At 42.3% G+C, this 23,615-nt stretch overlaps 1 protein-coding gene across 1 annotated transcript in view; it reads right to left on the bottom strand.

Annotated features, from left to right (window-relative positions):
• Window positions 1-23,615, bottom strand: part of LOC115123449 (potassium voltage-gated channel subfamily C member 1-like) — an 81,686-nt gene that overhangs the window by 16,944 nt on the left and 41,127 nt on the right. Inside the window, exons 2-5 of the mRNA XM_065022244.1 lie at window positions 19,671-20,655; window positions 17,517-17,549; window positions 15,049-15,108; window positions 13,430-13,606 (exon numbers count right to left, since the gene is read on the bottom strand). Of these exons, the coding sequence (XP_064878316.1) occupies window positions 13,430-13,606; window positions 15,049-15,108; window positions 17,517-17,549; window positions 19,671-20,655 (1,255 nt within the window). The remainder of the gene's footprint in view (window positions 1-13,429; window positions 13,607-15,048; window positions 15,109-17,516; window positions 17,550-19,670; window positions 20,656-23,615) is intronic.

The raw sequence follows: 23,615 nt of genomic DNA, 5'->3' as shown, positions 1-23,615 counted from the left end.
TATATTGGAGAATATGTTGGCAGTCTGCTACAGTATACTGGAGAATATGTTGGCAGTCTGCTACAGTATATTGGAGAATATGTTGGCAGTCTGCTACAGTATATTGGAGAATATGTTGGCAGTCTGCTACAGTATATTGGAGAATATGTTGGCAGTCTGCTACAGTATATTGGAGAATATGTTGGCAGTCTGCTACAGTATATTGGAGAATATGTTGGCAGTCTGCTACAGTATATTGGAGAATATATTGGCAGTCTGCTACAGTATATTGGAGAATATGTTGGCAGTCGCATTCTGCTACAGTATACTGGAGAATATGTTGGCAGTCTGCTACAGTATATTGGAGAATATGTTGGCAGTCTGCTACAGTATACTGGAGAATATGTTGGCAGTCTGCTACAGTATATTGGAGAATATGTTGGCAGTCTGCTACAGTATATTGGAGAATATGTTGGCAGTCTGCTACAGTATATTGGAGAATATGTTGGCAGTCTGCTACAGTATACTGGAGAATATGTTGGCAGTCTGCTACAGTATATTGGAGAACATGTTGGCAGTCTGCTACAGTATATTAGAGAAAATGTTGGCAGTCTGCTACAGTATATTAGGGAATATGTTGGCAGTCTGCTACAGTATATTGGAGAATATGTTGGCAGTCTGCTACAGTATATTGGAGAATATGTTGGCAGTCTGCTACAGTATACTGGAGAATATGTTGGCAGTCTGCTACAGTATATTGGAGAATATGTTGGCAGTCTGCTACAGTATATTGGAGAATATGTTGGCAGTCTGCTACAGTATATTGGATAATATGTTGGCAGTCTGCTACAGTATATTGGAGAATATGCCGGCAGTCTGCTACAGTATATTGGAGAATATGTTGGCAGTCTGCCACAGTATATTGGAGAATATGTTGGCAGTCTGCTACAGTATATTGGAGAATATGTTGGCAGTCTGCTACAGTATATTGGAGAATATGTTGGCAGTCTGTTACAGTATATTGGAGAATATGTTGGCAGTATGCTACAGTATACTGGAGAATATGTTGGCAGTCTGCTACAGTATATTAGAGAATACGTTGGCAGTCTGCTGCAGTATACTGGAGAATACGTTGGCAGTCTGCTACAGTATATTGGAGAATATGTTGGCAGTCTGTACAGTATATTGGAGAATATGTTGGCAGTCTGCTACAGTATATTGGAGAATATGTTGGCAGTCTGCTACAGTATATTGGAGAATATGTTGGCAGTCTGCTACAGTATATTAGAGAATACGTTGGCAGTCTGCTACAGTATACTGGAGAATACGTTGGCAGTCTGCTACAGTATATTGGAGAATATGTTGGCAGTCTGCTACAGTATATTGGAGAATATGTTGGCAGTATGCTACAGTATACTGGATAATATGTTGGCAGTCTGCTACAGTATATTGGAGAATATGTTGGCAGTCTGTACAGTATATTGGAGAATATGTTGGCAGTCTGCTACAGTATACTGGAGAATATGTTGGCAGTCTGCTACAGTATACTGGAGAATATGTTGGCAGTCTGCTACAGTATATTGGAGAATATGTTGGCAGTCTGCTACAGTATACTGGAGAATATGTTGGCAGTCTGCTACAGTATATTGGAGAATATGTTGGCAGTCTGCTACAGTATATTGGAGAATATGTTGGCAGTCTGCTACAGTATATTGGAGAATATGTTGGCAGTCTGCTACAGTATATTGGAGAATATGTTGGCAGTTTGCTACAGTATATTGGAGAATATGTTGGCAGTCTGCTACAGTATATTGGAGAATATATTGGCAGTCTGCTACAGTATATTGGAGAATATGTTGGCAGTCTGCTACAGTATACTGGAGAATATGTTGGCAGTCTGCTACAGTATATTGGAGAATATGTTGGCAGTCTGCTACAGTATACTGGAGAATATGTTGGCAGTCTGCTACAGTATATTGGAGAATATGTTGGCAGTCTGCTACAGTATATTGGAGAATATGTTGGCAGTCTGCTACAGTATATTGGAGAATATGTTGGCAGTCTGCTACTGTATATTGGAGAATATGTTGGCAGTCTGCTACAGTATATTGGAGAATATGTCGACAGTCTGGTACAGTATATTGGAGAATATGTTGGCAGTCTGCTACAGTATATTTGGGAATATGATGGCAGTCTGCTACAGTATATTGGAGAATATGTTGGCAGTCTGCTACAGTATATTGGAGAATATGTTGGCATTCTGCTACAGTATATTGGAGAATATGTTGGCAGTCTGCTAAAGTATATTGGAGAATATGTTGGCAGTTTGCTACAGTATATTGGATAATATGTTGGCAGTCTGCTACAGTATATTGGAGAATATGTTGGCAGTCTGCTACAGTATATTGGAGAATATGTTGGCAGTCTGCTACAGTATATTGGAGAATATGTTGGCAGTCTGCTACAGTATATTGGAGAATATGTTGGCAGTCTGCTACAGTATATTGGAGAATATGTTGGCAGTCTGCTACAGTATATTGGAGAATATGTTGGCAGTCTGCTACAGTATATTGGAGAATATGTTGGCAGTCTGCTACAGTATATTGGAGAATATGTTGGCAGTCTGCTACTGTATATTGGAGAATATGTTGGCAGTCTGCTACAGTATATTGGAGAATATGTCGACAGTCTGCTACAGTATATTGGAGAATATGTTGGCAGTCTGCTACAGTATATTTGGGAATATGATGGCAGTCTGCTACAGTATATTAGAGAATATGTTGGCAGTTTGCTACAGTATATTGGAGAATATGTTGGCAGTCTGCTACAGTATATTGGAGAATATATTGGCAGTCTGCTACAGTATATTGGAGAATATGTTGGCAGTCTGCTACAGTATACTGGAGAATATGTTGGCAGTCTGCTACAGTATATTGGAGAATATGTTGGCAGTCTGCTACAGTATACTGGAGAATATGTTGGCAGTCTGCTACAGTATATTGGAGAATATGTTGGCAGTCTGCTACAGTATATTGGAGAATATGTTGGCAGTCTGCTACAGTATATTGGAGAATATGTTGGCAGTCTGCTACTGTATATTGGAGAATATGTTGGCAGTCTGCTACAGTATATTGGAGAATATGTTGGCAGTCTGCTACAGTATATTGGAGAATATGTTGGCAGTCTGCTACAGTATATTTGGGAATATGATGGCAGTCTGCTACAGTATATTGGAGAATATGTTGGCAGTCTGCTACAGTATATTGGAGAATATGTTGGCATTCTGCTACAGTATATTGGAGAATATGTTGGCAGTCTGCTAAAGTATATTGGAGAATATGTTGGCAGTTTGCTACAGTATATTGGATAATATGTTGGCAGTCTGCTACAGTATATTGGAGAATATGTTGGCAGTCTGCTACAGTATATTGGAGAATATGTTGGCAGTCTGCTACAGTATACTGGAGAATATGTTGGCAGTCTGCTACAGTATATTGGAGAATATGTTGGCAGTCTGCTACAGTATATTGGAGAATATGTTGGCAGTCTGCTACAGTATATTGGAGAATATGTTGGCAGTCTGCTACAGTATATTGGAGAATATGTTGGCAGTCTGCTACAGTATATTGGAGAATATGTTGGCAGTCTGCTACTGTATATTGGAGAATATGTTGGCAGTCTGCTACAGTATATTGGAGAATATGTTGACAGTCTGCTACAGTATATTGGAGAATATGTTGGCAGTCTGCTACAGTATATTTGGGAATATGATGGCAGTCTGCTACAGTATATTGGAGAATATGTTGGCAGTCTGCTACAGTATATTGGAGAATATGTTGGCATTCTGCTACAGTATATTGGAGAATATGTTGGCAGTCTGCTACAGTATACTGGAGAATATGTTGGCAGTCTGCTAAAGTATATTGGAGAATATGTTGGCAGTTTGCTACAGTATATTGGATAATATGTTGGCAGTCTGCTACAGTATATTGGAGAATATGTTGGCAGTCTGCTACAGTATATTGGAGAATATGTTGGCAGTCTGCTACAGTATACTGGAGAATATGTTGGCAGTCTGCTACAGTATATTGGAGAATATGTTGGCAGTCTGCTACAGTATATTGGAGAATATGTTGGCAGTCTGCTACAGTATATTGAGAATATGTTGGCAGTCTGCTACAGTATATTAGGAATATGTTGGCAGTCTGCTACAGTATATTGGAGAATATGTTGGCAGTCTGCTACAGTATATTGGAGAATGTGTTGGCAGTCTGCTACAGTATATTGGAGAATATGTTGGCAGTCTGCTACAGTATATTAGAGAATATGTTGGCAGTCTGCTACAGTATATTGGAGAATATGTTGGCAGTCTGCTACAGTATATTGGAGAATATGTTGGCAGTCTGCTACAGTATATTGGAGAATATGTTGGCAGTCTGCTACAGTATATTAGAGAATATGTTGGCAGTCTGCTACAGTATATTAGAGAATATGTTGGCAGTCTGCTACAGTATATTGGAGAATATGTTGGCAGTCTGCTACAGTATATTGGAGAATATGTTGGCAGTCTGCTACAGTATATTGGAGAATATGTTGGCAGTCTGCTACAGTATATTAGAGAATATGTTGGCAGTCTGCTACAGTATATTAGGGAATATGTTGGCAGTCTGCTACAGTATATTGGAGAATATGTTGGCAGTCTGCTACAGTATATTGGAGAATATGTTGGCAGTCTGCTACAGTATACTGGAGAATATGTTGGCAGTCTGCTACAGTATATTGGAGAATATGTTGGCAGTCTGCTACAGTATATTGGAGAATATGTTGGCAGTCTGCTACAGTATACTGGAGAATATGTTGGCAGTCTGCTACAGTATATTGGAGAATATGCCGGCAGTCTGCTACAGTATACTGGAGAATATGTTGGAAGTCTGCTACTGTATATTAGAGAATATGTTGGCAGTCTGCTACAGTATATTAGAGAATATGTTGGCAGTCTGCCACAGTTTGTAAGTCGCTCTGGATAAGAGCGTCTGCTAAATGACTTAAATGTAATGTAATGTAATGTATATTGGAGAATATGTTGGCAGTCTGTACAGTATATTGGAGAATACGTTGGCAGTCTGCTACAGTATATTGGAGAATATGTTGGCAGTCTGCTACAGTATATTGGAGAATATGTTGGCAGTCTGCTACAGTATATTGGAGAATATGTTGGCAGTCTGCTACAGTATATTGGAGAATATGTTGGCAGTCTGCTACAGTATATTGGAGAATATGTTGGCAGTCTGCTACAGTATATTGGAGAATATGATGGCAGTCTGCTACAGTATATTGGAGAATATGATGGCAGTCTGCTACAGTATATTGGATAATATGTTGGCAGTCTTCTACAGTATATTGGAGAATATGTTGGCAGTCTGCTACAGTATACTGGAGAATATGTTGGAAGTCTGCTACACTTTTTACCGATTCTCCCTGTAGATTTTGGGATTCTGTCCTGTGTTCCCTTTAACTGAAAGCCAAGGGCTGAATCCCCCAACTTGAGAAACGTAATGAGGTTTTGAGGTTTTGCATACACTAGGCATCGATGGCAGTAAGAGATTTGTTAGGTCACTGTTGGCTCAAGCCCCAATAGAACAATAGCTTTGTGCTTTTAGATACCAGTTAAAACACAGACTGGATTAGAGTTGGCGTAGTCATGAATTATATATTTTTTAAAGACAGACATTTAAAAGTATAATCTTTTTTTTTTTTACAGTGTTTGTTGTTTTACAAATTTAGGGTTGGGCATTTCATTTTCCTCTGTCATGAGGCAACTTCACATAGCCCCTCATAACGCCACAGGACTTCATAAACCATAGGACTTCATAACGCCATAGTCAGATATTATCTATTAGCGTTGGGCTCTAACACCACACTAATTACACCCATCAGCAAGACAGGGCGATCATGATGATCGTCAATAGCGTCAGATTCCTAATCATCAGCAGGGTTCCTCATCAATAGCATCAGTACAACAAACACACCAGGTAGCTGCATACATGATAAAACAACAAACAAAACATACATCAAGGCTTTCTTCACAAGCACATTGTATTTCATATAATAACATCTCAAATTGGTTGTTTTGTTTGTATAACATATAGGAACATTATGTATGTTGTGTGTACATAAAATAGTCACTTCATCATTTTTTTTTTTTTAAGTCAGAATTCATCTAAGATAAATCAAGAAATCTGTCATTCATTTAGACGTTTTTTTTTTGCTGAGGAATATCTTCGTTGCTCAATGTTACATCTAGCTAAGGTGTTTGGTGCAGTATTTCTAAATTTAAAAAATGTGCCTGAAAAACTGGCCAGTGCACTGCATTCAGTGTATCGAGTCGGGAAAGTCTGGCTGTGCTCAGAGGACTGATTTCTGAGAACTATAACCTGTCTACAACTTCATCATCCGCAAGCTGTCAAACTAAATAAAGCACAAGCTAAATGCTGTTTATCAGCCCCCCCCCCCCCCCCCCAAAAGAATTGCTATTTGGCTAAGTTCCAACTCTATGTTTGTCAATGAAGCTAGCAGTCACATTGAGCAACCAGGCCACAATTTAATTACATTTTTTAAATTTAACTAGGCAAGTCAGTTAAGAACAAATTCTTATTTACAATGACGGCCTACCCCGGCCAAACCCGGAGAACTCTGGGCCAATTGTGCCCTGCCCTATGGGGCTCCCAATCAACTAATCAAATCAAATTGTATTTGTCATGTGATCCTAATCCATATCTACCCATCCTGTATGTCGTGACAAACTCACTTACAAAACGTAGTTTTGGACGAGACTGACTTTATGGCCAAAATTATCCTATTTACACTTTGTAGTCAATTTTGACACTATAATCAATGTTTCTGACTCATTCCCAGCTAGCACAGTGGATCTGGGCCGATTCCGGCTGAGTCGGGGCACTCGGCCAAGAGTCAGGTGTGAGTTATCTGGCCCAAATGTATTACTTGGGCCTCGGGCCGATTGGGGCTACTCTCTGGCAGATGATTACAAGGGCTGCTTTATTTAATTAACATATAATTATTTATTTTTCCATATTTTCTCATTGTTTCTGTGATCAAAAAATACAAATAACATTTAAACTAAATTCTTTAAGAGTACTGTGTAGTATTTTAGTATTTTGATACTTTGTGCAAGGCAATTGATAGGCATTAAAAACGTTGTGGATGGAGCCTCCCGAGTGTATGTATAAAATGTATAATAGTGATATTTAAAATTACTAAATTGGGTAGTTTTGTATACATTCATACAAATTTGGATCGGGTCGCTTCTGGGGGATTCTGGTGAGATGCTGGCAAAGTCGGCTGAATTCCAGTAGATGGAAACGGGCCGATGTACTTGGGCCGGGTCTGAGCAGTCGTTAATTTTGATTCCGGGCTGATTCAATCAGTTCCGGCCTCCCAGAAGATGGCCGCTTCTGGGCCAGATTCCTCATTGCTAGCTGGGTATCGATGCCACATAGGCTGTTTAAAACCAGAGAAGTTGGTTCTAAAGGAAAAGGATCATTGGAATACGTCTGATTACATCTTATAGTACTTACTGCATCCCAAATGACACTCTATCCCAAATATACGGCCCTGATCAACAGTAGTACGCTATATAGGGAATAGGGTACCATTTGCGACGCAGACCCTAGTCCCTTTGCACTATTTCAATCTGATGATGTCATGGGCTCTCCAGTAATGTCCAGTAATGTCCTGTAATGTCCAGTAATGTCCTGTAATGTCTTGTAATGTCCAGTAATGTCAAGTAATGTCCAGTAATGTCCAGTAATGTCCAGAAAGGTCCTGTAATGTCCAGTAATGTCCTGTAATGTCCAGTAATGTCAAGTAATGTCCAGTAATGTCCTGTAATGTCCAGTAATGTCCTGTAATGTCAAGTAATGTCCAATAATGTCCTGTCATGTCCAGTAATGTCCTGTAATGTCCAGTAATGTCCTGTAATGTCAAGTAATGTCCAATAATGTCCTGTCATGTCCAGTAATGTCCAGTAATGTCCTGTAATGTACAGTAATGTCCAGTAATGTCCTGTAATGTCCAGTAATGTCCAGTAATGTCCTGTAATGTCAAGTAATGTCCAGTAATATCCTGTCATGTCCTGTAATGTCCAGTAATGTCCAGTAATGTACAGTAATATCCAGTAATGTCCAGTAATGTCCTGTAATGTCCAGTAATGTCAAGTAATGTCCAGTAATGTCCAGTAATGTCCAGAAATGTCCAGTAATGTCCAGTAATGTCCTGTAATGTCCAGTAATGTCCAGTAATGTCCAGAAATGTCCTGTAATGTCCAGTAATGTCCTGTAGTGTCCAGTAATGTCAAGTAATGTCCTGTAATGTCCTGTAATGTCCTGTAATGTCCAGTGCTGTACAGTAATGTCCTGTAATGTCCAGTAATGTCCTGTCATGTCCTGTAATGTCCAGTAATGTCAAGTAATGTCCTGTAATGTCCAGTAATGTCCTGTAATGTCAAGTAATGTCCAGTAATGTCCTGTCATGTCCAGTAATGTCAAGTAATGTCCAGCAATGTCCTGTAATGTCCTGTAATGTCCTGTAATGTCCAGTAATGTCAAGTAATGTCCTGTAATGTCCAGTAATGTCCTGTAATGTCAAGTAATGTCCAGTAATGTCCTGTCATGTCCAGTAATGTCCAGTAATGTCCAGCAATGTCCTGTAATGTACAGTAATGTCCTGTAATGTCCTGTAATGTCCAGAAATGTCCTGTCATGTCCAGTAATGTCCTGTAATGTCCTGTAATGTCCAGTAATGTCCTGTAATGTCCAGTAATGTCCAGTAATGTCCTGTAATGTCCAGTAATGTCCTGTAATGTCCAGTAATGTCCTGCAATGTACAGTAATGTCCTGTAATGTCCAGTAATGTCCTGTAATGTCAAGTAATGTCCAGTAATATCCTGTCATGTCCTGTAATGTCCAGTAATGTCCAGTAATGTCCAGTAATGTCCAGTAATGTACTGTAATGTCAAGTAATGTCCAGTAATGTCCTGTCATGTCCTGTAATGTCCAGTAATGTCCAGTAATGTCCAGTAATGTCCTGTAATGTATTGTAATGTCCTGTAATGTCCAGAAATGTCCTGTAATGTCCAGTAATGTCCTGTAATGTCCTGTAATGTCCAGTAATGTCCTGTAATGTCCAGTAATGTCAAGTAATGTCCTGTAATGTCCAGAAATGTCCTGTAATGTCCATAATGTCCTGTAATGTCTAGTAATGTCCTGTAATGTCCAGTAATGTCAAGTAATGTTCTGTAATGTCCTGTAATGTCCTGTAATGTCCAGAAATGTCCAGTAATGTCCTGTAATGTCCAGTAATGTCCAGTAATGTCCTGCAATGTACAGTAATGTCCTGTAATGTCCAGTAATGTCCAGTAATGTCCTGTAATGTCCAGTAATGTCCTGTCATGTCCTGTAATGTCCAGTAATGTCATGTAATGTCAAGTAATGTCCAGTAATGTCCTGTAATGTCCAGTAATGTCCAATAATGTCCTGTCATGTCCAGTAATGTCCTGCAATGTACAGTAATGTCCTGTAATGTACAGTAATGTCCTGTCATGTCCAGTAATGTCCTGCAATGTACAGTAATGTCCTGTAATGTCCTGTAACGTCCTGTAATGTCCAGTAATGTCCTGTAATGTACAGTAATGTCCAGTAATGTCCTGTAATGTCCAGTAATGTCCAGTAATGTCCTGTAATGTCAAGTAATGTCCAGTAATATCCTGTCATGTCCTGTAATGTCCAGTAATGTCCTGTAATGTACAGTAATGTCCTGTAATGTCCAGTAATGTCCTGTAATGTCCAGTAATGTCAAGTAATGTCCTGTAATGTCCAGTAATGTCAAGTAATGTCCAGTAATGTCCAGAAATGTCCTGTAATGTCCAGTAATGTCCTGTAATGTCCAGTAATGTCAAGTAATGTCCTGTAATGTCCAGTAATGTCCTGTAATGTCAAGTAATGTCCAGTAATGTCCTGTCATGTCCAGTAATGTCCAGTAATGTCCAGCAATGTCCTGTAATGTACAGTAATGTCCAGAAATGTCCTGTAATGTCCAGTAATGTCCTGCAATGTACAGTAATGTCCTGTAATGTCCTGTAATGTCCAGTAATGTCCTGTAATGTCCAGTAATGTCCAGTAATGTCCTGTAATGTCCAGTAATGTCCTGTAATGTCCAGTAATGTCAAGTAATATCCTGTAATGTCCAGAAATGTCCTGTAATGTCCATAATGTCCTGTAATGTCTAGTAATGTCCTGTAATGTCCAGTAATGTCAAGTAATGTCCTGTAATGTCCTGTAATGTCCTGTAATGTCCAGAAATGTCCAGTAATGTCCTGTAATGTCCAGTAATGTCCTGTAATGTCCAGTAATGTCCAGTAATGTCCTGCAATGTACAGTAATGTCCTGTAATGTCCAGTAATGTCCAGTAATGTCCTGTAATGTCCAGTAATGTCCTGTCATGTCCTGTAATGTCCAGTAATGTCATGTAATGTCAAGTAATGTCCAGTAATGTCCTGTAATGTCCAGTAATGTCCTGTAATGTCTTGTAATGTCCTGTAATGTCCAGTAATGTCAAGTAATGTCCAGTAATGTCCAGAAAGGTCCTGTAATGTCCAGTAATGTCCTGTAATGTCCAGTAATGTCAAGTAATGTCCAGTAATGTCTTGTAATGTCAAGTAATGTCCAATAATGTCCTGTCATGTCCAGTAATGTCCTGCAATGTACAGTAATGTCCTGTAATGTCCTGTAACGTCCTGTAATGACCAGTAATGTCCTGTAATGTACAGTAATGTCCAGTAATGTCCTGTAATGTCCAGTAATGTCCAGTAATGTCCTGTAATGTCCAGTAATGTCCAGTAATGTCCTGTAATGTCAAGTAATGTCCAGTAATATCCTGTCATGTCCTGTAATGTCCAGTAATGTCCTGTAATGTACAGTAATGTCCTGTAATGTCCAGTAATGTCCTGTAATGTCCAGTAATGTCAAGTAATGTCCTGTAATGTCCAGTAATGTCCAGTAATGTCCAGAAATGTCCTGTAATGTCCAGTAATGTCCTGTAATGTCCAGTAATGTCAAGTAATGTCCTGTAATGTCCAGTAATGTCCTGTAATGTCAAGTAATGTCCAGTAATGTCCTGTCATGTCCAGTAATGTCCAGTAATGTCCAGCAATGTCCTGTAATGTACAGTAATGTCCTGTAATGTCCTGTAATGTCCAGAAATGTCCTGTAATGTCCAGTAATGTCCTGTAATGTCCAGTAATGTCATGTAATGTCCAGTAATGTCCTGTAATGTCCAGTAATGTCCTTCAATGTACAGTAATGTCCTGTAATGTCCTGTAATGTCCAGTAATGTCCTGTAATGTCAAGTAATGTCCAGTAATATCCTGTCATGTCCTGTAATGTCCAGTAATGTCCAGTAATGTCCTGTAATGTACAGTAATGTCCAGTAATGTCCTGTAATGTCCAGTAATGTCCTGTCATGTCCTGTAATGTCCAGTAATGTCCAGTAATGTCCAGTAATGTCCTGTAATGTATTGTAATGTCCTGTAATGTCCAGAAATGTCCTGTAATGTCCAGTAATGTCCTGTAATGTCCTGTAATGTCCAGTAATGTCCTGTAATGTCAAGTAATGTCCAGTAATGTCCTGTCATGTCCAGTAATGTCCAGTAATGTCCTGTAATGTCCAGTAATGTCCTGTAATGTCCTGTAATGTCCAGTAATGTCCTGTAATGTCCAGTAATGTCAAGTAATGTCCAGTAATGTCCTGTCATGTCCTGTAATGTCCAGTAATGTCAGTAATGTCCTGTAATGTACAGTAATGTCCAGTAATGTCCTGTAATGTCCAGTAATGTCCAGTAATGTCCTGTAATGTCAAGTAATGTCCTGTCATGTCCAGTAATGTCCTGTAATGTCCAGTAATGTCCTGTAATGTCCAGTAATGTCCTGTAATGTCCAGTAATGTCCTGTCATGTCCTGTAATGTCCAGTAATGTCCTGTAATGTACAGTAATGTCCAGTAATGTCCTGTAATATCCAGTAATGTCCAGTAATGTCCTGTAATGTCAAGTAACGTCCAGTAATGTCCTGTCATGTCCTGTAATGTCCAGTAATGTCCAGTAATGTCCTGTAATGTACAGTAATGTCCTGTAATGTCCTGTAATGTCCAGAAATGTCCTGTAATGTCCAGTAATGTCCTGTAATGTCCTGTAATGTCCATTAATGTCCTGTAATGTCCAGTAATGTCAAGTAATGTCCAGTAATGTCCTGTAATGTCCATTAATGTCCAGAAATGTCCTGTAATGTCCAGTAATGTCCTGTAATGTCCAGTAATGTCCTGTAATGTACAGTAATGTCCTGTAATGTCCAGTAATGTCCTGTAATGTCCAGTAATGTCCTGTAATGTACAGTAATGTCCAGTAATGTCCTGTAATGTACAGTAATGTCCTTTAATGTCCTGTAATGTCCAGTAATGTCCAGTAATGTCCAGTAATGTCAAGTAATGTCCAGTAATGTCCTGTAATGTCCAGTAATGTCCAGAAATGTCCTGTAATGTCCAGAAATGTCCTGTAATGTCCAGTAATGTCAAGTAATGTCCAGTAATGTCCTATAATATCCTGTAATGTCCTGACCTTGATTTTTTTGCAGAAGTATTTTTAGAACTCAGACTTTCGAAGATGAGTCAAAAAAACAAAACAACAACAAAAAAACATCTGCTTAAGTGGTTAGGTACATTACTGTATTTACTTATTGTTTTTCAATGGGAAAGGCTCCAAACTAGCTGAATCTGGAGGGCGTCTTTAATGACCCGTCATGTTCTATGGAGTTCAGAGCACTTCTCTACAGAGCTACGGTAGCTACAAGTATCATCTACAAAGACATATCAAAAACACATTGGTCAAAAGAAAGACAAAACCGAATGTAAAGTGACCGCTGTCTATTGTTAGGAGGAGGAGAGGTCAAACCAGAATGCAGATCTATAAGATGACAGTTAGGGGGTAGAGCAAAGGCTTGGATAACAACCTTGTGTGTGTGTGTGTGTGTGTGTGTGTGTGTGTGTGTGTGCGTGTGCGTGCGCGTGCGTGTGTGTGTGGTGTGTGTGTGTGTGTGTGCGCGTGCGTGTGCGTCATATTTTATTTATTTATTTATTTCACCTTTATTTAACCAGGTAGGCAAGTTGAGAACAAGTTCTCAATATATGCGTCACATGCGTGTGCACATGCGTGTTGGCCCACAGGTTGAAATTGTGTACTGTATGTATGATTATGAGAAATCAGGTTGTAGGGAAAGCAACCCGTTTAATAGCTGCCTATGTTTGGCTGTTACAGTACATAACTCTCCTCCCTCCTCCCCCTGTGTGGTTGGACTGTGTTTGGCTGTTACTGTAGGTGTACGTACCCCTCCTGACTCTACACCCTTTGTGGTTGGGTCGTTCTGCAGCTGTGGTGATGAGACAACAAGGCCGTTCTCTCTCACTGGGGCTGAAAATCTCCTCTGGCGAGATGGCCTGGTCTATATGAGGACAGTCTTCATTGGCTAGAGCTGCGTTGGCCGCCTCCCCATTCAGCTTGGAATCTTCAGACAGACACACAGGAGATTCCATGGAAATAGAATTAGAACAGGAGATTCCATAGAAACAGAATTAGAACAGGAGATTCCATAGAAACAGAATTAGAACAGGAGATTCCATGGAAATAGAATTAGAACAGGAGATTCCATAGAAACAGAATTAGAACAGGAGATTCCATAGAAACAGAATTAGAACAGGAGATTCCATTGAAATATAATTAGAACAGGAGATTCCATAGAAACAGAATTAGAACAGGAGATTCCATAGAAACAGAATTAGAACAGGAGATTCCATGGAAATATAATTAGAACAGGAGATTCCATAGAAACAGAATTAGAACAGGAGATTCCATAGAAACAGAATTAGAACAGGAGATTCCATGGAAATATAATTAGAACAGGAGATTCCATAGAAACAGAATTAGAACAGGAGATTCCATGGAAATATAATTAGAACAGGAGATTCCATAGAAACAGAATTAGAACAGGAGATTCCATGGAAATATAATTAGAACAGGAGATTCCATAGAAACAGAATTAGAACAGGAGATTCCATGGAAATAGAATTAGAACAGGAGATTCCATAGAAACAGAATTAGAACAGGAGATTCCATAGAAATAGAATTAGAACAGGAGATTCCATAGAAACAGAATTAAAACAGGAGATTCCATATACAGTGGGGCAAAAAAGTATTTAGTCAGCCACCAATTGCGCAAGTTCTCCCACTTAAAAGATGAGAGAGGCCTGTCATTTTGTCTGTCATAGTTGAAGTGTACCTATGATGAAAATTGCAGGCCTCTCATCTTTTTAAGTGGGAGAACTTGCACAATTGGTGGCTGACTAAATACTTTTTTTGCCCCACTGTAAATATAATTAGAACAGGAGATTCCATAGAAATAGAATTAGAACAGGAGATTCCATAGAAATAGAATTAGAACAGGAGATTCTATAGAAACAGAATTAGAAAAGGATATTCCATAGAAACAGAATTAGAATAGGACATTCCATAGAAACAGAATTAGAATATGAGATTCCATAGAAACAGAATTAGATCAGGAGATTCAGGACATTCCATAGAAGTAAAATTAGAATATAATTTCTCCAGGAGATACAGACAACAAGGTCAAACACTCTGATCAAATAAAAGATTTCAATGCTTCTTGTCCAACTGCCAAACAAGAGACCAGAGCAGAGAACTGCAACAATTAGATAAATGGGCATCCCAATTCAATTCAATACAACTTCATTCCTTCCCTCAGAGGCTAACCTCCCTTTAATCAGTGCTGAAGTCTGTCAAAAGTTAATCATATAATGTTTAGTAACAAACAATTACCAGCTTAAAGGAGCTACATATAGAATTTTTTTTAACAACAAAAACATAATTTCAAGAAAATATCCATAATATAGCTGCAGTAATAGGGTGATATTGTTTTAAAGTGCTACTTACCCGCCAGTGTTGTGCTTGGCTGTGATATTCGCCTATTGATTTCTGCCACTGGAGAGGCATCTGTTGTCAAAATGGGAAAGCTGTTTTGACTTTGTGGCTGTGTTATCTAGTGGAAGTAGGGTCAAGTGACCAATATAGAAAAATCATAATTTCCTGGTTACTAAAATTCGACACTGTTAGCTCTATTTCGGGTTTATGTGAGGAAACAAGCATTGAACAACGTAGGGAATTATTGAGCTATCTAAATCGCTGTGAAATATCTTTTAACCAAAATCAAAAGTGAAAAACGTAAGTCTCCGTTATGTTACAGGGAAATTGGATACGGGGGGGGTATGTTTTGAATGGAGCATAGTGCTGTTGCAATTCACCTATCTTACATTGTCTTTTAAATGTATTTAACTTTGATTTAACTAGGAAAGTTAAACAACAAATTCTTATTTACAATGACGGCCTACCCCGGCCAAACCAGGACGACCCTGGGGCAATTGTGCACCGCCCCATGGGACTCCCAATCACGGCTGGATGTGACACAGCCTGGATTCGAACCAGGCACTGCAGTGACGCGTCTTGCACTGAAATGCTGTCCCACTCGGAAGCCCACATAGGGGAGAAGGTCTGAGGTGCAGCACCTTTGATTAGAAGATGAGGTATGAAAGCTTTATGTTGCGTGCTACATTCTGTATTGCACACATCCCAGCATGATTCAAATAAAATATTACTGACTGTTTAACCTCTCCTGTGTAGGGGGCAGTATTTTCACTTCCGGATGAAAATCGTGCCCAAAGTAAACTGCCTGTTATTCAGGCCCAGAAGCTAGGATATGCATATAATTGGTAGATTTAGATAGAAAACACAGATCATGGCTGTGAGTATAACAGAACTGATATGGCAGACAAACCCCCCACCCCTACCACTATTTTCAATGGCTGTCACTTTTATTATAAGGCGAAGTCCTCCCTGATTGCAGTTCCTTGAGCTTCCACTAGATGTCAACAGTCTTTAGAAAGAGTTTCAGGCTGATTTTTGGAAACATTTGCCCGAAATTGTAGTTTTTCTAGGTGGTTCCCATTTTGGCTGTAGTGTTTCCAAGCGCGTGGACGAGAGTGCGTTCTTTGTTATTTTTCTCCGGTAAAGACAACAATGATTCTCTGTCTTAAATTTTATTTATTTATTTACATATTAGGGTACCTAAGGTTTCATTATTAACATTGTTTGACTTGTTTGGAATAGTTTATTAGTAACGTTTGGGATTCATTTTTTATGCATTTTGATGGAGGGAAACTGGGTGGATTATTGACTGAAGCGCGCCAGCTAAACAGAGTTTTATGGGTATAAAGAAGGACATTATCGAACAAATGGACCATTTGTGATGTAACTGGGACCTGTTGGAGTGCCAACAGAAGAAGATCATCAAAGGTAAGTCGTTTTCTATGTCGCTATTTCTGACTTTCGTGTCGCACCTGCCTTGTTGAAATATGTTTTTCATGGTTTTGTATGCGGGTCGCTGTCCTCAGATAATCGCATTGTTTGCTTTCGTCGTAAAGCCTTTTTGAAATCTGAGAGAGTGGCTGAGACTGGATTAACAAGAAGTTAAGCTTTATTTTGATGTGTTACACTTGTGATTTTATGAAAGTTAAATATTTATAATACTGTAGTTTGAATTTCACGCTCTGCAATTTCACCGGATGTTGGCCAGGTGGGACGCCCATAAGAAGTTAAATAAATTATACTAGCACTGCCTCGGACAGTCAACAGCAGGATTTGAAGCAAGCTACAGAAGGATATTACAGTGTGTACAGTAGTAGTGGTGGTGATGGTGTCTGGACTCAGATGGTTAGTGGGTTTAGTGGCGGGTGCATTTTAGTATGAGTATGAGTAGCAGCCTAGTACCTCGGTAGTGCATGTTAGTCGCCTGCATTCAATGATCAGCACAAGTTAATGTGTGCCATGCTTGTCCAGTACTTAACTTGATGAGATTGTCCTTTATAGGAATACCTAGGATAGGATAAAGTAATCCTTCTCACCCCCCCCCCCTTAAAAGATTTAGATGCACTATTGTAAAGTGGCTGCTCCACTGGATGTCATAAGGTGAACGCACCAATTTGTAAGTCGCTCTGGATAAGAGCGTCTGCTAAATGACTTAAATGTAAATGTTATATGCCTAAAATTAACACTGAACTTTAAATTGCTCTTTCTTTTATAGTAAAGCTGTTGTAGTTACAATAGTAACAACATTTCTGTTATTGATGCCAAATTACTACACAACAACAATCGCTAACTTCATACGGGTTTTTAGTTTTACAGAATCTTTTACATATCTTTTCATTGCCTTGATGTAAGCCCCTTACACATATATGAATCTTCATTTCATAATTATTACTATATAGGTGTGTGTGACACAGATGCAGACGCCAGCCTGGCTGTGAGAGTGCTAGGAAGGTGGCAAATGAGAGATGAATTTGAGTTACCTGGTTGAGCCACTGGGTGTAGAGGGAGGGCGTCTACAGATAAACAGTGAGACAGACAGTGAGAGAGACAGTGAGACAGACAGCGAGACAGACAGTGAGAGAGACAGTGAGAGAGACAGTCAGACAGACAGCGAGACAGACAGCGAGACAGACAGCGAGACAGACAGCGAGACAGACAGCGAGACAGACAGTGAGAGAGACAGTGAGAGAGACAGTGAGACAGACAGTGAGAGAGACAGTGAGACAGACAGAGAGAGAGACAGTGAGACAGACAGTGAGAGAGACAGTGAGACAGACAGTGAAACAGACAGCGAGAGAGACAGTGAGACAGACAGTGAGACAGACAGCGAGACAGACAGCGAGACAGACAGCGAGAGAGACAGTGAGAGAGACAGTGAGACAGACAGTGAGACAGACAGTGAGACAGACAGTGAGACAAATAGTGAGACAGACAGTGAGACAGACAGTGAGACAAATAGTGAGAGAGACAGTGAGACAGACAGCGAGACAGACAGCGAGACAAACGGCGAGACAAATAGTGAGACAGACAGTGAGACAGACAGTGAGACAGACAGTGAGACAAATAGTGAGAGAGACAGTGAGACAGACAGCGAGACAGACAGTGAGACAAACAGCGAGACAAATAGTGAGACAGACAGCGAGACAGACAGTGAGAGAGACAGTGAGACAGACAGCGAGACAAACAGCGAGACAAATAGTGAGACAGACAGTGAGACAGACAGTGAGAGAGACAGTGAGAGAGACAGTGAGACAGACAGTGAGACAGACAGTGAGACAAACAGCGAGACAAATAGTGAGACAGACAGTGAGACAGACAGTGAGACAAATAGTGAGAGAGACAGTGAGACAGACAGTGAGACAGACAGTGAGACAGACAGCGAGACAGACAGCGAGACAAACAGCGAGACAAATAGTGAGACAGACAGCGAGACAGACAGTGAGAGCGACAGTGAGACAGATAGCGAGACAAACAGCGAGACAAATAGTGAGACAGACAGTGAGACAGACAGTGAGAGAGACAGTGAGAGAGACAGCGAGACAGACAGCGAGAGAGACAGCGAGAGAGACAGCGAGAGAGACAGCGAGACAGACAGCGAGACAGACAGTGAGACAGACAGTGAGACAGACAGTGAGAGAGACAGCGAGACAGACAGTGAGAGAGACAGTGAGACAGACAGTGAGAGAGACAGTGAGACAGACAGCGAGACAGACAGTGAGACAGACAGTGAGAGAGACAGCGAGACAGACAGTGAGACAGACAGTGAGACAGACAGTGAGACAGACAGTGAGACAGACAGCGAGACAGACAGCGAGACAGACAGCGAGACAGACAGCGAGACAGACAGTGAGAGAGACAGTGAGACAGACAGCGAGACAGACAGCGAGACAGACAGTGAGACAGACAATGAGAGAGACAGTGAGACAGACAGTGAGAGAGACAGTGAGACAGACAGCGAGACAGACAGCGAGACAGACAGTGAGAGAGACAGCGAGACAGACAGTGAGACAGACAGCGAGACAGACAGCGAGACAGACAGTGAGACAGACAGCGAGACAGACAGCGAGACAGACAGTGAGACAGACAGTGAGAGAGACAGTGAGACAGACAGCGAGACAGACAGCGAGACAGACAGCGAGACAGACAGTGAGAGAGACAGTGAGACAGACAGCGAGACAGACAGTGAGACAGACAGTGAGAGAGACAGTGAGAGAGACAGTGAGAGAGACAGTGAGACAGACAGCGAGACAGACAGCGAAACAGACAGCGAGACAGACAGTGAGAGAGACAGTGAGAGAGACAGTGAGACAGACAGCGAGACAAACAGCGAGACAAATAGTGAGACAGACAGTGAGACAGACAGCGAGACAGACAGTGAGACAGACAGTGAGACAGACAGCGAGACAGACAGCGAGACAGACAGCGAGACAGACAGTGAGAGAGACAGTGAGAGAGACAGTGAGACAGACAGCGAGACAAACAGCGAGACAAATAGTGAGACAGACAGCGAGACAAATAGTGAGACAGACAGCGAGACAAACAGCTGAACAATAGGATGTGGCAGGAGGGTTTGACTACAGAGAAGAGAAGAAATTAAGAGGGAAGGAGAGGAGAGAAAAGAAGAGATTTCTCACCTGGAAACTTTACTTTGAAGACGTCATCGTGTGTCATAGTAATGTTTTGAGCCAGTGCCAAAACGGGGTGGACTAATTTCGGGCTATCAGGAAGGAGCGGTGCTTTATGGGGCGTTGGAGGAGAGTTGATGCTGGACTTATAGTAGTTGGGTGATCCTGGTTGGGGTGCTCGTGGGATATGCTTGTTCTTCTTCTTTGGTAGCTTCTGCTTCGCCATGGCCAAGGAGTAATACATTCCAAAGTTGTTGACGATCACGGGGACGGGCATGGCGATGGTCAGTACACCCGACAGGGCGCACAGCGCTCCGACAAGCATGCCAGACCACGTCTGGGGGTACATGTCGCCGTAACCAAGGGTCGTCATGGTAACGACGGCCCACCAGAATCCGATGGGGATGTTCTTGAAGTGCGTGTGCTCGCTGGCGCGCGGGTCGGTCGGGTCCGCACCCATCCGTTCGGCGTAGTAGATCATCGTGGCGAAGATGAGGACTCCGAGTGCGAGGAAGATGATGAGGAGTAGGAACTCATTGGTGCTTGCTCGTAACGTGTGACCCAGAACCCTCAGGCCCACGAAGTGACGGGTCAGCTTGAAGATACGCAGGATCCTGACGAACCTCACCACCCTCAGGAACCCCAGAACATCCTTAGCCGCTTTAGACGACAGCCCACTCAGCCCGACCTCCAGGTAGAACGGTAAGATAGCCACGAAGTCGATAACGTTGAGAGCTTTCTTCATGAACTCCATCTTGTCCGGACAGAATATGACTCTCATCATGAACTCAAAGGTAAACCAGACCACGCAGACGCCCTCGATATAGGTGAGATAGACCACCGTCTCCGTCTCCTGGTACACATGCTCCACCGTCACGTTGTCCACCAGCTCAAGCTCGGTGCGGTTCACGATGGGGTTGAAGAACTCGTGGGTCTCCAGGCAGAAGGTGGAGATGGACACGAGGATGAAGAACAGAGAGGCCAGGGCTATCCACTGTGGAGGGAGAGAGGGGAGGAGAGAGAGGAGGGAAATGGAGAGGAGGACAGAGAGAAAGAGAGAGAGAGAGTGAAAAGGGGAGAGAGTAATGGGGGAGGGAGAGATTGGGATAGGGAGAGGGGAGAGGGTAGGAGTGGGGAGAGGAGGGGAGAGGGTAGGAGTGGATAGAGGGGAGAGGAGGGAAATGGAGAGGAAGACAGAGAGAAAGAGAGCGAGAGAGTGAAAAGGGGAGAGTGTAATGGGGGAGGGAGGGAGTGGGATAGGGAGAGGGGAGAGGGTAGGAGTGGGGAGAGGAGGGGAGAGGGGAGGAGTGGATAGAGGGGAGAGGAGGAGAGAGGAGGGAAATGGAGAGGAAGACAGAGAGAAAAGAGAGAGAGTGAAAAGGGGAGAGAGTAATGGGGAGGGAGAGAGTGGGATAGGGAGAGGGGAGAGGGTAGGAGTGGGGAGAGGGGAGGAGTGGATAGAGGGGAGAGGAGGAGAGAGGGGAGTGGAGAGAGGGGAGGAGAGGGGAGGAGAGGGGTATGGGAGAGCAAAGGAGTGGAGAGAGGAGGAGAGGGGAGGAGTGGGGAGAAGGGAGGGGAGGAGAGAGTTTGGGATTTAGTGAATGATTTGACCCAAATACAATGCTTTTAGTTTTTTAAATATTTAGGACTAACATTTCTTGCCACCCATTCTGAAACTGAGTCGTTGCTGAGTAGCTGCTGCCTTGACAGGAACTAATGGGGATCCATAATAAACCCCAGGAAGAGTAGCTGCTGCCTTGGTAGGAACTAATGGGGATCCATAATAAACCCCAGGATGAGTAGCTGGCTGCCTTGACAGGAACTAATGGGGATCCATAATAAACCCCAGGAAGAGTAGCTGCTGCCTTGGCAGGAACTAATGGGGATCCATAATAAACCCCAGGAAGAGTAGCTGGCTGCCTTGACAGGAACTAATGGGGATCCATAATAAACCCCAGGAAGGGTAGCTGCTGCCTTGGCAGGAAGTAATGGGGATCCATAATAAACCCCAGGAAGAGTAGCTGCTGCTATGGCAGGAACTAATGGGGATCCATTATAAACCCCAGGAAGAGTAGCTGCTGCCTTGACAGGAACTAATGGGGATCCATAATAAACCCCAGGAAGAGTAGCTGCAGCCTTGACAGGAACTAATGGGGATCCATAATAAACCCCAGGAAGAGTAGCTGCTGCCTTGACAGGAACTAATGGGGATCCATAATAAACCCCAGGAAGATTAGCTGCTGCCTTGGCAGGAACTAATGGGTATCCATAATAAACCCCAGGAAGAGTAGCTGCTGCCTTGGCAGGAACTAATGGGGATCCATAATAAACCCCAGGAAGAGTAGCTGCTGCCTTGGCAGGAACTAATGGGGATCCATAATAAACCCCAGGAAGAGTAGCTGCTGCCTTGGCAGGAACTAATGGGGATCCATAATAAACCCCAGGAAGAGTAGCTGCTGCCTTGACAGGAACTAATGGGGATCCATAATAAACCCTAGGAAGAGTAGCTGCTGCCTTGGCAGGAACTAATGGGGATCCATAATAAACCCCAGGAAGAGTAGCTGCTGCCTTGGCAGGAACTAATGGGGACCCATAATAAACCCCAGGAAGAGTAGCTGCTGACTTGGCAGGAACTAATGGGGATCCATAATAAACCCCAGGAAGAGTAGCTGCTGACTTGGCAGGAACTAATGGGGATCCATAATAAACCCCAGGAAGAGTAGCTGCTGCCTTGGCAGGAACTAATGGGGATCCATAATAAACCCCAGGAAGAGTAGCTGCTGCCTTGGCAGGAAGTAATGGGGATCCATAATAAACCCCAGGAAGAGTAGCTGCTGCCTTGGCAGGAACTAATGGGAATCCATAATAAACCCCAGGAAGAGTAGCTGGCTGACTTGACAGGAACTAATGGGGATCCATAATAAACCCCAGGAAGAGTAGCTGCTGCCTTGGCAGGAACTAATGGGGATCCATAATAAACCCCAGGAAGAGTAGCTGCTGCCTTGACAGGAACTAATGGGTATCCATGATAAACCCCAGGAAGAGTAGCTGCTGCCTTGACAGGAACTAATGTGGATCCATAATAAACCCCAGGAAGAGTAGCTGCTGCCTTGGCAGGAACTAATGGGGATCCATAATAAACCCCAGGAAGAGTAGCTGCTGCCTTGACAGGAACTAATGGGGATCCATGATAAATATAAATACAGGATATTTTGTGTGAAGTGACAATGTAGAGCTCTTTCTAGGTTTATTAGCACCCTTTCCATTTTTACGACCCATGATCCATCATCTAACTGATGAAAGAGTCGTTGCAGGTCTCTTTGCTGATGTCACATTTGACTTTGAATGGTAGTTTGCGTGACCTCAGCTCAGCCTATCACAAAACCAATATCGGCACATCTTGGTAGGGGGCCCGGCCGTTGCCCACTGATCAGCCAAAGGCCCATTATAGATTAGTATAACAAATTGCACAAAAAAAAAAAAAAAATCTCTCTCTTTTTTTTTTTTTATCTTAAAATGTTCATGGGCCCCCGGCCCGAACTTAGTCTCTGACATTCGCCAGAATTGCCAGATGGCTCATACACCCCTGATTTTGACCAGAGGCTGATGGGAGTCCCGATGGGCCCTAGTCGATGGGCCCTGGTCGATGGGCCCTAGTCGATGGGCCCTGGTCGATGGGCCCTGGTCGATGGGCCCTGGCCGATGGGCCCTGGTCGATGGGCCCTGGCCGATAGGCCCTGGTCGATGGGCCCTGGCCGATAGGCCCTGGTCGATGGGCCCTGGCCGATAGGCCCTAGTTAAAAGTAACTATAAAAGGCAATAAAGTGCCATTTGGGATTCAGATGTAGAGGTTTACTATGATGGTATAAACAGCCTATTAGTATGGGCAGAGTGATCTTCTACAGTAGCATGGCCCCTCCATGTCCACAGTACAGTGGAGCCCAAGGTCACAGT

The sequence above is a fragment of the Oncorhynchus nerka genome, linkage group LG9a, assembly GCF_034236695.1.
Source record: "Oncorhynchus nerka isolate Pitt River linkage group LG9a, Oner_Uvic_2.0, whole genome shotgun sequence".
NCBI classification, from domain to species: domain Eukaryota; kingdom Metazoa; phylum Chordata; class Actinopteri; order Salmoniformes; family Salmonidae; genus Oncorhynchus; species Oncorhynchus nerka.
The sequence above is the reverse complement of the archived record's forward strand: the minus strand, read 5'-3'. Positions and strand labels throughout refer to the sequence as shown.